Source organism: Trachypithecus francoisi, unplaced genomic scaffold (assembly GCF_009764315.1).
Source record: "Trachypithecus francoisi isolate TF-2019V2 unplaced genomic scaffold, Tfra_2.0 Lachesis_group8, whole genome shotgun sequence".
Lineage (NCBI taxonomy): Eukaryota > Metazoa > Chordata > Mammalia > Primates > Cercopithecidae > Trachypithecus > Trachypithecus francoisi.
The window spans coordinates 52,725,706-52,743,608 of NW_022681473.1; the positions used below are offsets into that span (position 1 = coordinate 52,725,706).

Consider the following 17,903-nt stretch of genomic DNA (forward strand, 5'->3'; position numbering starts at 1 on the left):
AAACATTCCCCGTAATCTCTGCTTTCAGACTGATCCCTCCCAGGAGCTCCTGATGCATGTATATTTTTTTTACTACACACTGGCTCGCTCCACTTGGTTATCCTACCTGTAGGCTTTGAATGGGTATGCCCTGCCTTAGACCTTTGAGATTAGGGTCTAAACTTAAGTTCACAAAAGAAGCATCACCTCCATAGCGAATCACCTTTTCAGCATGAAGGGTGAGATCTGAAATGATCGAATCTGCTTGTATGTGATGCCTGATTTGGGTTGCACAGATGTGATGCTGGATGATTTTGTAACCATTCCTGGAGGCAAGATTCCTTCACGACCATGTTCCATTACTCTGTGGCCATGTTCTACCTTGCTTGCTCTGACAGCCTAGCATAGAACATTTTGGCAGTTTCAGATCCTGACTAGATGTTTGCTGGAGGAGTTAAAAGCTGTAGTCACTGGGAGAGATGCGTAGTGAGGCTCCTGGCTTAGCCATGTCTTCATGTGCCAAAGCTTTTTCATTTCCTCTCTGTATTCAGTTGCAGTCTATATGCCCTTAAATATTAACACCCATTAATACTGATGTCTGAGAACCAAATCAGTTTAACTTCCTAGAAATTGCATTAGCCATTCATTCATTCATTCAATACACATTTTTTTTTTTTTGAGAGGGAGTCTTGGTCTGTCCCCCATGCTAGAGTGCAATGGCATGATCTAGGCTCTATGCAACCTCCGCCTCCCAGGTTCAAGCGATTCTCCTGACTCAGCCTCCCAAGTAGCTGGGACTACAGGCGCCTGCCACCACACCTGGCTACTTTTTGCATTTTTAGTAGAGACGGGGTTTCACCATGTTGGCCAGGCTGGTCTTGAACTCTTGACCTCAGGTGATCTGCCTGCCTAGGCCTCCCAACGCACGGGGATTACAGGTGTGAGCCACCGTGCCTGGCCTCAATATACATTAAGTGCTAGGCAACATGTGCTAGACAATCTGATGGTGCTGGAGAAGCCTGGATAAATATATAGGACATGGCTCGTGCCTTGGAGAAGCCTATGCACATTTACCTAAACAGCCACAGATGACATGGAAAGTCTTATAATAAGGTATGTCTATATACTCACGTCTGTATATGGATATATGTGTGTACACATTTGTATATATCTACACACATATATGCATATATGTGCAAGTGTATATATAGTTCCTCAGAGAGAGATACATATATGTGTGTGTAGGGGGGGAACATTAAAAAAAAGAGTATATGACTACCTTTTCTAAATGTGACTATAGGGCTAGGCGTGGTGGCTCCCTACTGTAATCCCAGTAAGTACCTTCAGGAGGCTGAGGCGGGTTGCTTGAGCTCAGGAGTTTGAGACCTGCCTGGGCAACATGGCAAAACCCCGTCTCCACAAAAAACACAAAAATTAGCTGGGCATGATGGTGCATGCCCTGTAGTCCCAGCTATTCAGGAGGCTGAGGCAGGAGGGTCACTCGAACCCTGGAGGTCAAGGCTGCAATGAGCCAAGATCATGCCACTGCATTCCAGCCTGGGTGACAGCGAGAACCTGCCTCAAAAAAAAAAAAAAAAGTGACAGTACTGTAAAGGCTGTAATAGGGAGGCACATTTGATTAATTCTAGAGATCAGAAGGATGAGCAATAATGGTTTGCCCTGGTGGGTAAAGGAGGAATGTAGGCCTTAGAGGCAGAAGGACTAGTATGAGCAAAAGTATAGGCATGTTAATATGTGTGGCATATGTAAAAATGCAGCAATGGTATACAAAAAAATAGTAAAACCAATGATGACATTTATCGAGCATCTGCTATGTGTCAGGCACTATCCTAAGCACTTTACACGTATTACCACATGGATGAGCCACATGTGTGGGAGGGGCCAGAGGTGAGGCCGAGGAGACAGCTGGAGGTCATCGGATGATGGAATGCTTTGAATGTTGTGACAAGGGGTTTGGACTTTGTCCAGCAGGAGAGAGCCACTGAGAGTTATAAATAAGTACTGCAAGACTGGACTTGGGATTTTAAAAGTTTCCTCTGCTAGCTGCGTAGGGAATAGGTTGAAGGAGGTGAGATGGGAAGCAAAGAAGTGAGTCTGGAAGTTTTTTCAATAGTTCAGAGAAGTGAAAACGGCAGAGGATGTATTCAGGAGAGGTAGAAACGGGTCTTGCTGATCCCTGTATACATGGGGGCAGAGGAGGAAGGGAGGGGATTCTATGAACTCAGAGGGGAAGAAACAGCTTTAGAAAAGTGGATGAATTCAGTCTAAGGTAGATTCAGGTAGAGGTGCCCAGAGGGCAGTGAAGGATTGAAGTCTAGAATCTGAGGGGAAGGTTTGGGCCAGAGTTAGTTTAGGAGCAGTGGAGGACACCTTAACTCCATTCAAGCTGAAATTTGTCCTTTCAACACTAAGATTACCCCTGAATTCTCCTTTCTCTCCCCTTTGTCCTTACATTTTCACATGAACAGCTGCAAAGCGACCCAGGGAGGAACACACACATGCACAAGTCCACAGATGACAGAGGAACACATACATGCATCTGAAGGTGACAGAGGTCTAAAAATGCATACTCACGCCCATGCATGTAAATATACCTACAGAGGCCACACAGGAATGCTTTTCTGGAGAGAAGGAGGCGTGCTTTCTAGCTATTAATATATAATGGGGTCTCTTCATCTAGCTGATGACCCTTGGCTGCTAGAAGGAGCAGGCCCACCTGGTCGTGGAGACTCCCTCTACAATTCATTCATATAAAACATTGCAAGAGGACATCTAAAACCTTCACTGAGCTGTTATTCCACGTTCCACACATTTGTAATCCATTTCCAGGTAAGCCACTGTAAACTGAGAATAACTCCTTCTAACTACAAGTAGGTGATCCAACCACCTGCAGTTAAACACACATCCACTGCAGCACTGAACTCTCCTACCGAAAAGCTTCTGCAGGACTTGTCCATCATATAAATCTTCAGCCAGGTCTTTCACAATGATTCTTTCTCCAACCAACACATCATTAATCCAGTCAATTAATACCTACATAGAGAGAGAGGGGGAACGAGCAATAATAAGAAAGAGTTATAGTTTATTTTCTTACAGACCAGCTTTCTTATCCTAAACAATTAAAATCTAAATGAACTTTAGATTTTAAGTTTCATTTTATTTGAGATGGGGTCTCACTATGTTGCCTAGGCTAGACTCAAACTCCTGGGCTCAAGTGATCTTCCTGCCTCAGCCACCTGTGTAGCTGAGACTATGTGAGTGTTCCATTGTGCCCTGCTTTGAACTTCAGATTTAAAAGCAGAAGAACTATCCATATGACCCAGTGTGTGCACAGGTAGCTGCAAGTGTGAGCCCTACTGGCCTTCGTAATTTTCAGATGTACATCCTGCAAGCGCTGGTGGCACCAGTGTCCTTGTTAATATCTATGTCCCCTATTATTCCTTACTCTAATGGCAAGCAACATTCACAGTGTATAGCCATGAAAAGGTGGTTCACACCGGTAACCCCAACACTTTGGGAGGTCGAGGCAGGCAGATCACTTGAGGTCAGGAGTTTGAGACCAGCCTGGCCAACATGGTGAAACCCCATCTCTACTAAAACTACAAAGATTAGTCAGGCGTGGTGATAGGTGCCTGTAATCCCAGCTACTGGGGTGGCTGAGGTAGGAGAATTTTTTTTTTTTTTTTTTTTTTTTTTTTTGAGACGGAGTCTTGCTCTGTCACCGGGGCTGGAGTGCAGTGGCCGGATCTCAGCTCACTGCAAGCTCCGCCTCCCGGGTTCACGCCATTCTCCTGCCTCAGCCTCCCGAGTAGCTGGGACTACAGACGCCCGCCACCTCGCCCGGCTAGTTTTTTGTATTTTTTTTTTAGTAGAGACGGGGTTTCACAGTGTTCGCCAGGATGGTCTCGATCTCCTGACCTCGTGATCCGCCCGTCTCGGCCTCCCAAAGTGCTGGGATTACAGGCTTGAGCCACCGCGCCCGGCCGAGAATTTCTTGAACAGGGAGGTTGAGGCTGTAGTAAGCCGAGATCGTGCCACTGCACTCCAGCCTGGGCAACAGAGTGAGACTCTACTTCAAAAAAAAAAAAAAAAAAAAAGAGTTAAGTATACAGTGATGAGTTTTGGTCATTGTGCACAGTAGTTTAACCCCCACCACAACTGAGATACAGAACAGTTCCCTCCCCCGTAGGATGCTTCCGTAGGCCCCTTTGTACTCAGTCTTCCTCCCTGACCGCAGGCCTGGGGGAACCACTACAGTTTTGACATTTCTCCAGTTTTTTATAAGTGGACATCATCCTTTGTGTTGGATGTCTTTGCCTTAGCATAAATATGCTGCCTTTATAACACAGCAATAGCCAGACAGCATTGCCATCCCTGGATGGGCTGATGTTGGAGCCTGGAGGCTTTACAGGACATTGTTCCACTGTCCCAAGACAGGAAGATAATAACTGTAACACCTACTGTATACCAGGCACTGCACTATATCCAGTATAGTAAGTCCCAGCCTCTGTCCTGGAGAGGCTTATGGGGGCAGAAAACCGGTCAACCAAAGGATTATAACATAAAGGGTTCAAATCCTAGGGTGGAAAGGACATGGTGCTATGAGAGAGTAGAGGAGAGGCCCCAACAGGCTGGGAGTGGGCAGGAGAGATCAGGAATGAGGGGAGGCTTCCAGAAAGCCTTGTGTTTGAAGAGACTTTTTTTTTTTTTGAGGTAGGGTCTTGCTATGTTGCCCAGGCTGGAGTGCAGTGGCTATTCACAGGTACAATCATAGTCCACTATAGCTTCGAACTTCTGTCCTCAAACCTTCATCTGAAAGTAGCTGGCACTACAGGTACATGCCACTGTGCCCAGCTCCTAAGGAGACTCTTAAAAGAATACTAGGAGTTGACCAGAAAGAGTAGGATTTCAAGGTGGTCAAACCAGTCTAGATCTAGAAAATTGAACCTCCCTCTGGAAGTACGGAGGTAGCTATAAAGTGATCTGTGTGTTTGGTCAGCACTCCAGGGCTCATGTCTATGTGCATCTCCAATCCTCCACTCCCTCAAACAGGGCCCGAGTGCAGGTCTAGGTCTGGGAGATCAACACTGAAGACTGAACCATTTGGAGCCCATTCTGACCTTGTGCTTACCCTCAGGGGTCTCCTGAGCAAGTAGTAGCTTACCCATTCTAGCATGGTGAACGCCCTCTGATAGGAGCAAGCCCAGGGCTAGACCCTTTCCCCCTACCCTTGCCCATACAGGCCCAGCACCCCGGAGAGGTGCAGCAGCAGGCAGAGCCTGCACCTCAACTGTTCTATCTTCTTCCTGCACAGCAAGGCAAGGGCTTAGGGTCTCACTGGGCAGGGGCAGTCACCTGTGGGTGCAGCACAGACTGCATCAGGAAAGGCCAGATACCCAACATGCATAGCCCAACTGCCTGTGGGGCTCTGGTTGTGATCCATGGGAGTAAGAGGCTGCATGGCAACCTAGTCAAGGCTGCCTGCTTTCTCTTGAACTCTGGGGTCAGGGCACAGACTCCCTTCAGCAGACAGAAGGGACATTTATACATCTCCTCTGAGATGATTGCCCTCAGTCCTCCAGTCCCTAGTGAGATGGCCCAACCCTCACATGGGTTTGATTTTACTTCTGAATACTCCTGGCTGACTGAAATTCCTACCCATTCATCCACCCACCCTTCCTCCTCCTTCCTTTCCTCCATCCATCCTCTAATGTTTATTAAATACCTGCTATATGTGACATTCTGTGCTGGGTCTTTAGGGTACAGTGATAGAAAAAAAAGACAGTTTCTAACCCCAAGAAGTTCACCATTTAGTGAAAGAGACAGAGAAGTCTGCTATAATATTACGTGGAGACGACAACAGAACTAAGGACAGTGCCATAGCAGCCACGGAGGGGCTGAGCCATGGCACTCGAGTTCAGAGCAAGCTTCCTGGAGCAAGTAGCCGTGCTGAGACTTTCAGATGAAGGGCATGAGAGGCAAGTCAGAGTGGACTGCATTAGCCAGGCTTTGGCGGTGGGGAGTTTTGGGAGCATGCATGGGCTGCTGGGAGGAGCAGTTCTGACATCCCTGTGTTGCCGGGTAGTGGTTGATCTGAGGATGAAGAGGCAGCTAGAGCAAGGACGCTAAACACCACCTCTAGGAGTGGACTGCAACTTGAGGTGGACGGGAAACTCTGACAGATCTTGCACAGGGGAACCGCGTCTTCAGATTTGCATGGGGAATGAATCGCTCTGACATCCAGTGCTTTTTTTTTTTTTTTTTTTTTTTTTGAGACAGGGCCAGGCTGGAGTGCGGTGGCGTGATCATGGCTCACTGCAACCTCTGCCTCCCAGATTCAAGCCATCCTCCGACCTCAGCCTCCTGAGTAGCTGGGACTACAGGCATGCGCCACCACACTTTGCTAATTTTTGTATTTTTAGTAGAGGTGGTGTTTCACCACGTTGCCCAGGCTGGTCTCAAACTCCTGAGCTCAAGTGATCCACCCGCCTTGGCCTCTGCAGAGTGCTGGGATGACAGGTGTGAGTGCCTTTTGTCTTAAGTGCAGCCTGGTTAAGCCGAAGAGGAGGAACACAGGACAGGGAATAAGATGCAGGGGAGAAATGAACAGTTTTGGAAGGACAAGCACACACCAGCCACTGCGCAGGTACATTATGCACAATATGTCACTTCATTTCCTTCATTTCTGCTTGAATTCCGTCTCCTTGTTTATGACCATAAACAAACCTTTTGGCTTTTCTGAGACTTGGTTTTGTCATCTGGAAAATAGGGATGAGACTAATTCCTACTTTACTGCCTGCTTTTGAAGGTCCTTGAGAAAATAAGCATTTTGTGCACTCTGGAATCCTGGCCATCGTGAGCTTACCTGTACTGAACTGTCTGGTGCTGTGACCAGCACCACTCACTGGGCATTTGTCACGTCCCACGCTTATACAATTGGTTACGTTTTCGATGGCCATCTACTAGACCACCCACTGCCTGAGGCAGGGGCCACCATGACTTTCTACCTTCACTGAGGGGCTTGTGGGGTGCCTGCACAGAGCAGGTGGCATATGGACACCTGGTGGGTCTGTGAGGCACCTGAAACCGCTCCTGATTTCTTCTTACCTTCATCAGTTCTTGAAGCTTGGGGTCACTGCGTGAGTTTGGATCCACCATTGTTCGCACCTCATTCTCCTCTTTAAAAAGAAAAGGAATTCAGTGGGGGTGCTGGCACGAGAAAGCTTAAGCGAATTCAGAGACAAGAGCACAGTTACCCAGCATTGTGTCCTCGGGGTCCAGCTCGAAGGGAATCGGGCTGAGGGGCAGGTTAATGGCGTTCATTCCCTCCTCCTGCAGCTCGGACACTGGAAGAAAAGGAAGAACAGGGTCACATTTCAGCTGACGGACGGCAGGGGGTCGGAGCTCTGTAACAAGGGTGTTAGATATTGACATTGAGAAAAAAACCCACTAAGGGTAGATTACAGCTGTTACTCAGCCTACGATCAATTCATGGCCTCGCCTGGCTGAAAGGACCTAATTGTCCCCTTAATCTCACCTCTGCCAGCTGTCACTTCACTTGCCTTCCTCAAGGAAGCAGTGAGGTCTCAAGAGCACAGAAATCTCCCTCCTCTCAGAAAAGATTTCAGAATAAATGGAAGCGAGGTAGGCGCTGACTTCTTTCTGAGTCTCTGCCTCCTGCCTGTCCCTTCTTCCTGTCTGGTGCCCAGTGACTGTTTGCTGACAGGATGAACGGGGTCATGGGTTTGAGGCTATATGTACGTTGTAAGGCATTTCCATCCTCACTTCCACCCTCTTCTGACTTCTCACCTCTCCTGGCTTCCCTGAGGTACTCTCCTGATTATCTGCCTTCCCACCTCCATCCAACCCCAGCCACTGCTCAAAAATACCTCAGTCCTGGCCCTTCCCTGAGCTCTGGTCCTGACCCTTGAGATGGAACCAGCTGTGGGACCTGGGGCCAGGCACTTCATCTCTCTTGGCCCATTTCCTCAGCTGAAAATAAGAGTTTGACTGGATGAACAGTAAACTTTTACAGTCTTCGAATCCTAGAAATCTGTAATTCTACCTTCCTCAGAAAGAAAAACAAAAACAGGTAAAAACTACCAAAGATGATCAGCCCACGCTCCTCCAAGTGCCCAGCCCCCACATGGAGCCTTAGTACAGAAAAATTCCTCCCACAAAACCAGTTGTGTGACAGACATTTGGTGAGTGCTGACCTTGGATTACCCCTCCTAAAAGCAGTGACTTAAATCCCCTTGCTTTTCGCCAATTAAGCACAGAAAGGCCATTTTCTCAGAGGCGTTGGTGACCAAGAGGTTCTTAAAGAGCTAATACAGCAGCTGCAATCAACCCTAATAAAAGCAACGTCCCATCTTTCCATTTTATTTTTTTTATTGACTCTGGCCTCACCAACTGCCAGCATAGACTTGCAAGAAATTCTAAGCACAAGGCAGCCACTTACAAAGAGTTCTTTCACATCAGTACACACACTGATAGCTGCAGCTGGACTGAAAGGAGAATGAGGAACAAAGGGAGTGAAACACACTCTATGCCCTAAGAGACACAACTTGGATGGCGAGGCTGGGACTTAACACCTTTGCAGCGGGCCTCTGACAATCACATAGGGTACCAGCCAGTCACCACCTTGAGTCTCCACATTCATAGACACCTACCATTTCATAGAATTCTTCATAACACATGACAGAAACGCAGAAGGGGTACCTTCAAAGCTTAAATCAAGCTTGTCCACCCCACAGCTCACGGGCTGCAATGTGGCCCAGGATGGCTCTGAATGCAGCCCAATGCAAATTCATAAACTGTCTTAAAACATTATGAGATTATCTGGAGATTTTTTTTTTTAATAGTTCATCAGCTATCATTAGTGTTTAGAGCATTTTATGTGTGGCTGAAGACAATCCTCCTTCCAATGTGGCCCAGGGAAGCCAAAAGAAATGATTCTGTAGGTACAGATTGTGTTTGTTTTTCAGTTAAGCACAACTGCTTCCTTAGACTTCTATAGTTTCTTCTAATATCTCCCCTAGAACTACGAATTTTCTTTCTTTCCCAGGCTATTTCTCACAAAGAAGCACCGTTTTCATTACTTTGTTAACAAGCATTGCTGTGCATGCAGTGAGCAGTGGAAATAAAGTCATGTTTAAATGTGGCTGCAAGGCTAGGCTTACTGGCCAGTGAAATAACTTGCTCCTGCCTGGGAATTTCTCTCCTGTAGCTACACTGATCTGCACTGTCCAATACAGTAGCTACTAGCCACTTGAGCTATTTAAATTTCAATGAATTAAAAATTCCGCTCCTTAGCTGCACCACCTACATTTCAAGCACTCAATGGCTACAGGTGGCTGGTACCTATAATACTGGACAGCATGGATGTAGAAAGTTTCCATCACAAGGTCATCAAGTGTGTTCTCATGATTTAAGTGAGGACATGCCATATTTGATTTTCTGCTCCTGTGTTAGTTTGCTAAGGATAATGGCCTCCAGCTCCATCCACGTCCCTGCAAAAGACATGATCCTGTTCTTTTTTTTCATGGCTGCATAGTGCTCCATGGTGTATATGTACCACGTTTTCTTTATCCAGTCTATAGTTGATGGGAAAATAATCCATACAACAAACCCCCAGGACACAAGTTTGCCTATGTAACAAACACGTACCCCTGAACTTAAAAAATAAAAGTTTTTAAAGAGATTAAGTGGATAATGTTGTCCTAGGTCATCCCATTCAACTAATGTCCATGTCCACATTTAAATCTCCAACCCAGGTCTGACTCTGAGCTCCAAGCTTATGAATCTAATTGCTTATTCAATGTATCCTCTTACTTCTATTAGTAGAGATCTCAAATGTACACATCCAAACAGAACTTGTGATTCTCAACACCCTCATAGCCACTATACCAGCACTAAAATGAATGTGTTCTTGATTCTTATCCTCCTCAGTAGATGGCACCACTATTTACACCATGGTTCACACCAAGCTCCGAGGAATCGCTCTTAAGTTCTCATTTTCGTCACTTTTTGCATCTGTCCAAAACACTGGCAAGTTTTGTGGGCTCCACCTCCAAACCAGGACCCAATTCCCCACTTCTCACCATCTCCCCACTCCACCATCCTGACTTGAGTCACCGTTATCTTTCGCCTGGTCTATCAGAACCACCTTCTGATGGCTCTACTGCTTTGCTTGCATTTCCCCCACTCTCACCTACTTCCCACAGTGCAGCCAGAATGTTCTATAAAAATGTAAATAGGATCATACATTCTCCCACTTCAAGCTTTCTTGTGACTTCCCATCATACTCAGGTCATAGGTAGGATTTGAGATTTTATTCTATCAGACTCTGATTAGCGCCCCCCACCTCTCTCTCATGTTTTATTTTCTCATCATGATCCGAAATAATAATATATATGTCTGTTAACTCTCTCCCCCACCAGAATGTACGTTTTGTAAGGACTGGTACTATTTCTCTTTTGTTCACTATTAGATCCTCCATGAGGCCAGAGGGTACAGTGGTTAGAAGCCAGGCTGCCTACGTTCACATCCAGAATCTACCATCCACCAGCTCTGTGGCCTTGGGCAAGTTCCTCAACCTCTCATGCCTTAGATTTCTCATCTGCAAAATGGGAGTGACAGCAATATTGCCGACCTCCAAGGGTTGCTGAGAAGATTAAATGAGTTAATATATGCAAAGTACCCAGAAGCATGTGTGGCAGACGGTAAGAGCTAGGTAAATATATGCAGCTATTATTATTACTTAAAACAACATCTCAAACATTGTAAGCACTCAAGAAATATTTGTTGAATACATAATTCAAACTGTCAAGACTACCCTTCAACTGCACAGGTTATGAGTTGCGACAGAATTTGCCAAAGCAGAGTATGGGATGCAAAGAATTTTACCTTTTTCCCAGAAAAACAAAATACATTTACATTTTAGCCTGTGTGTGTGCACGTGTGCATGCGCACGCACGCACATTTCTGGGGGGGAATTTCCAGCTTACATTTTGTAAGGGAAGTAAAGTCACATCTGTCTCAAGACTTGTTGTACAGCCAAAGTGAGCCAATTTGTAAATAGAGAGGTATGGAAACATCTCTAAAGTGTGTGTGACTAGCAATGCAATATTTGAAGCCAGGACTCCTAAAGGTGGATCTGAACAGGATCTCTTTTTCTGTGTAGATCACTGTTAAACATGTTTTCAGATGAAAAATCCCCAGTCAGAAACATTCCCCTCTGCCCTGCCTCTTTAATTCACTCGCAGAGACATAACAAATCCAAGAAGAAAGGCCAAGATATGTTTGCAATTGGAAATGTTTTTTTCAGGAAACGATTTGGTACAGGAACATCATTCCCATTCCATTAACTGCTGACTCTGAGCCAACTGTTTGTAAAAGTGAATATGCAAACTGCCCAGTGCAGGCCTGGCCCCTGCCCCATGGGGCCCCATTAGTGGCCACTTTCCCAAAACAGCCCTCCTGCTTTGGAGGTTTCATTTCTATTAAACCAAAGCAGGACCCAGCAGAAGCCCCTTGCCAATCCTCAGGCACTGAAAGAGAAAGAACTACAACCAAATTTTCTTGGCACAGAATGGGAATCTGATGTTTATCCCCTGAACCTCCTCTGACAATCTAAAACTAGGTCCGAATGTCTTGCAGCGCCATTAAGTCATAACTTAATAAACAGATCAAATGCCCAGCTGAAGGTCGGGCTAGGGAAAGCAGGGAGATTGCCTGAACCCCTGAAGTGCTCACCATGAGAAAGGGGGCTTTTGTTTCCAGGGATATGTGGTCTGACTCTGGGTCCACATGCGCAGAAGAAAGTACCTGGATGGGCTTTGGTGTACAGATTTGAACCCTACTTCTGTTTTTGTCAACTGTGGAACCTTATCTAAGTAGGTTAACCTCCCTGAAATTCAGTATAAAACAATTCTGGCCATAACAAGGGTGTAGCTGACACTGGTGGTTTGCTCCCCAACATTTATCCATTTTCCCTGCTGAAAGAACCCTCATTTTGTTTCAGTATACACCCCTCCCTCCTATGCCTCCAGGTAAAGCCACTATTGGTTTAAACAAATCATGATGATCTTGATCCCTGTAGCAGTGGTTGGCTCAAGCATCATCATGTCAATTCTGGTCAATGAACTGTGACAGAAAATTTCTAGAAGCTTCCGGAATCACTTTCCTTCATTCTAAAGAGAGACCCAAGGAAGAAAGGCAACCTTCTTCTAATCATTATTGTGCCAGGATATTATACCTGGATTTGATGCAGCCATTTTGTAGCCATGCACTGAGTAAGCTCAAGGAAGAAGCTAGTGTGTTGAGGCTGGCAGAGAAGAAATATAGAAAGATGGGGTTCTTGTTGATAGTATTAAGCCACCATCCTTGGAACCACTCAAACTCTATATGTCTTGTTATAGGAGATACAATAAATTCCCTTATTGTTTGAGTCAGTTAGAAGAGGTATTTTTCTTGGCCTCAGAGCCCAAACTCCCTAACTGATAACATGGGGATACCAGGATTCTAAAGTCAATGAGTGAATAGAGTAGGTCTGCAATGAATGGTAATTTCCCCTGATTTTTGTTCATGAAGAAAAGAAACGCGGTGGCATCCCAGAATACATCTAGGGACTGAAAGAATACCCGGGGGAAAGCAAACGTGGAGAGAATAGACAGAGGTCTCTAAATATTCAAGGCCAGTAATTTCATTCAACCAATAAGCATTACTGGGCACTGCCTCTGAAGCAGTCCCCATGCCAGCACTAGTGATACAGGTTTGGGGATTTGACATAGGCCTGCCTCAGTCTGCTCAAGGTGGTGGGAAAGGTAGGCCCATAGATGCAGTGCACACGGTGCTACACTCAGAGGTGACAGAGGTGTAAGGAGAGAGCCACAGGGGCTCATATAGAACAAGGCAAACTTTGGATGGAGAAGATTGGGAAGTAGTCCTAGAAAAGGAAACATTTGAACTGGACCTTGAAAATGTAAATTTTCAACCAACACATGTGCACTACAAAAGGCACATCTTGTGTAAAAATAGCAAGATGTGGAAAAACAGGGCAGGTGTTGAGGGCGTAGTGATTATGTCTGAGCACAGAGAATGCAAGTGTGCACAAGGGAAGGGGGCGAGGAATGGAATAGCAGATAAGTAGGGCGGGGGTCCAGAGTGTTAGGGTCTTGAATTTGTCTATTCTCCACACTCCCAGAACCACGCCCACTGCATCTGTACTTGCAAAAAACCATTCTGAGAGAGGGCAAGAAAAGAACCAGGATATTCTTTCTCCTTCAGGGCCAGTGGGCCCCAGTGAGATGTTTAGGCTGCTCTAGATCCTTATCAGAACTCTGATTATTAATTTCTAGTCCTCTTGAAAGTTACTAAGGCTCCCTTAATTTCTAAATGGTTCAAGGGCATATACAGAAGCTCCTGGCACCTAAATACAACTATATTGTCTGGTCAGCAAGTCCCAGCAATGTTTCTCTACGTGAAAAATCAATCTGAAAGAACATCTACAACAATAACAACAACAACAACAACAAATTTTAAAACCCTACAGCCTAACATCATACTTTATGATGAGAAATTGGATGTTTTGCCCCTAAAAATGGGAACAAGTCAAGGATGTCTCCTCTCACCATGCCTACTCAAAATTATACTAGAAATCTTACTACAATAACACAAGAGAAGAAAATAAAAGGTAAACAAAGACAAAGAAAGTGTCTTTGCTTGTAGGTGATATTTGTAAAGAATCAACCATAAAACAAACAAACAAACAAACAAACAAACAAAAAACCACCAATGCCCCTCACCCTCAAAACTCCTAGAATAAGCAATTCTAGCAAGATTGCAGAATGCAAGGCTAATATACAAAAGTCAACTGCTTCCTATATACTACCAATGAATAGTTGACATTTAAAAATTAAAAATACAGTATAACTTATAATAGCACAAAAAATGCAATACTTGGGTATAAATCTAAAAAAATGGGCACACCATATCTTCTGATATGCAGAAGATTATAAAACCCAGATGATCTAAATAAAGGAGGAGATATTCAGTGTTCAAGGACTGGAAAACTTAAGATGTCAATTCTTTCCAACTTCATGTATAGATTCAATGTTAATCTCAGTCAAAATCACAGAAAGCTATTTTGTGAATATTGACAAACTGATTCTAAAGTTTACACAAAAAGGCAAGAGACCTAGAGTAGCCAACAAAATATGGAAGAATAACGAAGTTGGAGGAAGAACACTACCATACTTCAAGACTACTATAAAGATACAATCTTCAATTGTTAAAATGATCACAGACCTAAATTAAAGCACAATACTATAAAACTTCTAGAAAAAAAAAACATAGGAGAAAATCTGTGTGACCTATGGTTTGATTATGAGTTTTCAGATACAACACCAAAAGGATAATCAATGAAAGAAAACTTGGTGAGTTGGGCTTTATTAATATTTCTACTCTACAGGTCAGGCACAGTGGCTCACGCCTGTAATCTCAGTACTTTGGGAGGCCAAGGCAGGCGGATCACAAGGTCAGGAGTTTGAGACCAGCCTGGCCAATAAAGTGAAATCCTGTCTCTACTAAAAATACAAAAATTAGCCTGGCATGGTGGCGCACACCTGTAGTCCCAGCTACTTGGGAGGCTGAGGCAGGAGAATTGCTTGAACCTGGGAGGCGGAGGTTGCAGTGAGCTGAGATCAGACCACTGCACACTGCACTCCAGCCTGGGCAACAGAGTGAGACTCTGTCTCAATCAATCAATCAATCAATCAGTCAGTCAGTCTACTCTACAAAAGATACTGTTAAGAGAATGAAAAGACAAGGCAGAGACTGAGAGAAAATATTTGCAAAATACCTATCTGATAAGACTTGTATGCAAGTCTGACCCAACTACAAAATGGGCAAAAGACCTGAATAAGCATGTCACCAGAGAAGATGTACATATAGCAAAGAGGCATATGACAGGATGTTCATTATCATTTGTGATTAGGGAATGACAAAAACACCAATGAGATATCACTAGACACCAATTAGAATGGCTAAAATCCAAAAAAACTGACAACACTAAATACTGGCAAGGGATGTGGAGCAACAGGAACTTTCATTTATTGCTAGTGGGAATGCAAAATAGTAGAGCCACTTTGGAAGACAGTTTGGTGTTTTCTTACAAAACTATAATTTTACCCTATAATCCAGCAGTCAATCTCCTAGGTATTTACCTGACTGATTTGAAAACATGTTCACACAAAGCCCTGAATGTGAATCTTTATAGCAGCTTCATTCATCATCACCCAAAACTACAAGCAACCAAGATATCCTCTAATAGGTGAGTAGATTTAACTTACCTATTAGATTTAGAAGAGACATGAAAGAACCTTAAATGCATATTCCTAGACAAAGAGGTTGGTCTAAAAAGGTTATATGCTATACACCTCTAATTATATGACATTCTGGAAAAGGTGAAACTAGAGAGAGTAAAAAGATAAGTGGAAGAAAATGCTGAATAGGCAAAGTACAGAAGATTTTTAAGACAGTGAAAGTGTTCTGTATGATACTGTAATGGCAGACACATGATATTTATAGTATAAGAAATGTCTTAGTTCATTTTCTGTTGCTTATGACAGAATGTCTGAAACTGAGTAATTATAAAGAAAAAAAATGTATTTCTTACAGTTATGGAAGCTGAGATGTCCAAGGTTGCGGGGCCACATCTAGTGAGGGCCTTTGTGCTGGTGAGGACTCTCTGCAGGGTCCTGAGGCAGCATATAGCAAAGGGGCTGAGTGTGCCAGCTCACAGCTCTCTTCCTCTTCTTATAAAGCCACCAGTCCCATTCCATAACTCATTAATCCATTAATAGATTAATCCAGGCATCCCCAACCCCCAGGCTATGAACTAGAACGTGGACCAGTACTGGTCCATGGCCTGTTAGGAACTAGGCTATACAGCAGGAGGTGAGCAGTGGGTGAGTATTACTACCTGAGCTCTGCCTCCTGTCAGATCAGTGGCAGCATTAGATTCTCATAGGAGCGCAAACCCTGTTGTGAATTGTGCATGCAAGTGATCTAGGTTGTGTGCTCCTTATGAGAATTTAATGCTTAATCATCTGAGGCGGAACAGTTTCATCCCAAAACTACCCTCCACCCAACCCCATGTCCATGGAAAAACTGTCTTCCATGAAATTGGTCCCTGGTGCCAAAAAGGCTGGGGACTACTGGATTAATCCAGGTAGAGCAGTCATGAGTCAATCACCTCTTAAAGGCCCCACCTTTCAATACTGCCACATTGGGGATTAAGTTTTAACATGAGTTTCAGAGGTGACAAATATTCAAACCCTAACAAGGAGCAAACCTTAATGTAAGCAAATTAAAAAATCATTTAGAAGGTTAGAGGACCCAAGGATGTAATGCAGATTGTGACAACAGAATCTAACTGTATTACAAATACATGAGATGACCTCAGTGAAAGGGGTGATGGGAAGGGTACTAACTTAAATATCTCTGGAAATGAGATGATTCATTCCAGAGACCAAAGGCAAAAAGAACTGCATCTAGGCACTGCACTCTAGTTGATAAAGTTGTTTCCCATAGGGTGTGGGTTAACAATGCTGATACTGCTATATGTGTATACTGGAATTGAACAATTAAGTAAATGCATGGTGGATGGTAGGAGCCAGGTTTCTCACTGGAGTGGGAGGTTATAGATAAACAATGGGAAAAAGCTAGGATGGTCCATGTGATAACGCATTGGAGTTAGAGACACCAGTAAGAACTTATGTTTACCTTAACATAGATACAGATGGTTACAAGATATGTGTATATGTCTCTAAGTATTTCTATAAATTAGTGCACACACATATATTTCCTTACTGTGTTAACTGAGAAGGCCTAGATGCATCAATACTCCAGTAGTAATGAATGTACATGGAGCCCAGATGTTCATTTCTAGTCCTGTTCTTCAATAAAAGTAACCAGGGTTCCTTGGAAAAATGGCTGATTCTAGGACTGCAGAGAAAATATATGAGATAAGCTTGGAGCCAGAAAGGAAGGAAGTACTCGGAAAAAAAAAAAAAAAAAAAAAAAAGAGGGATGTCAAAGACCCACAGGAGCTGATTGAAAGAGCTGGCCAAAGTTGGAACAATTTGAATAACAAAATAAAGTAGTATTGGATTATAATAAAATGGATTATCATATAAATTGGGTTATAATAATCTAAAGCCCATAGATAAAATAAATGTCTGTGAATCCACATTGATAAATAACTGAATAAATTAATACATGGAAGAGAAAAAACTAATCCGTACAGAATTTCAAATTTACCTAGATCCTCTGTTCTGAAAGAATGGAGCATAACTCCCTCTCTTTATGTGTGGGCTGCGTCTAGTGACTTTCTTCCAAAGAGTACTGTATAGGAAGGAGGAAAAAAGTATGCCTTTACAGTGGAGAAATGTGACAAACACCACCTCAGCTAGGTAAACAAGACCAACATCCACAGTCATAAACCATGTTGATGTTATGTACCCTTGATATGATGTGATGAAAATGACACTTTACCTCTGTGACCTTCCTTCCAGAAACCCATAACCATAGCCTAAGCATGAAAAAATGTCAAATTCCAACAGGAGGGCATCCTAAAAAATACTTGACCAGTACTCCTCAAAACTGTCAAAGTCATAAAAAAAAAAAGTCTGAGAAACTGTCACAGCCAAGAGAAGCCTAAGGAGACATGAAGACAAAACGTAATACGGAACAGATAGAGTACATTAAGTACAAGCTAAAGAAATCTGAATAAACTATGGTTTTAGACATAATATAGTAATATCAATAATAATATAAGTAATATAAAAGTAATATATCAATAACTGTAAGTTAGTAATCATATATCACTGCTGTCCGTT

At 43.7% G+C, this 17,903-nt stretch overlaps 1 protein-coding gene across 3 annotated transcripts in view; it reads right to left on the reverse strand.

The window, feature by feature from the left end:
* The window catches only part of PARVA (parvin alpha), a 171,804-nt gene that overhangs the window by 56,994 nt on the left and 96,907 nt on the right, over positions 1–17,903 (reverse strand). For 2 of the 3 annotated variants that reach the window (XM_033203788.1, XM_033203790.1), the window contains exons 2-4: positions 7,257–7,346; positions 7,108–7,178; positions 2,931–3,033 (exon numbers count right to left, since the gene is read on the reverse strand). In XM_033203788.1, the coding sequence (XP_033059679.1) occupies positions 2,931–3,033; positions 7,108–7,178; positions 7,257–7,346 (264 nt within the window). Of the gene's footprint in view, positions 1–2,930; positions 3,034–7,107; positions 7,179–7,256; positions 7,347–11,859; positions 11,867–15,803; positions 15,818–17,903 lie in introns of those variants that run through there. The other variant, XM_033203789.1, reaches the window with a different exon arrangement.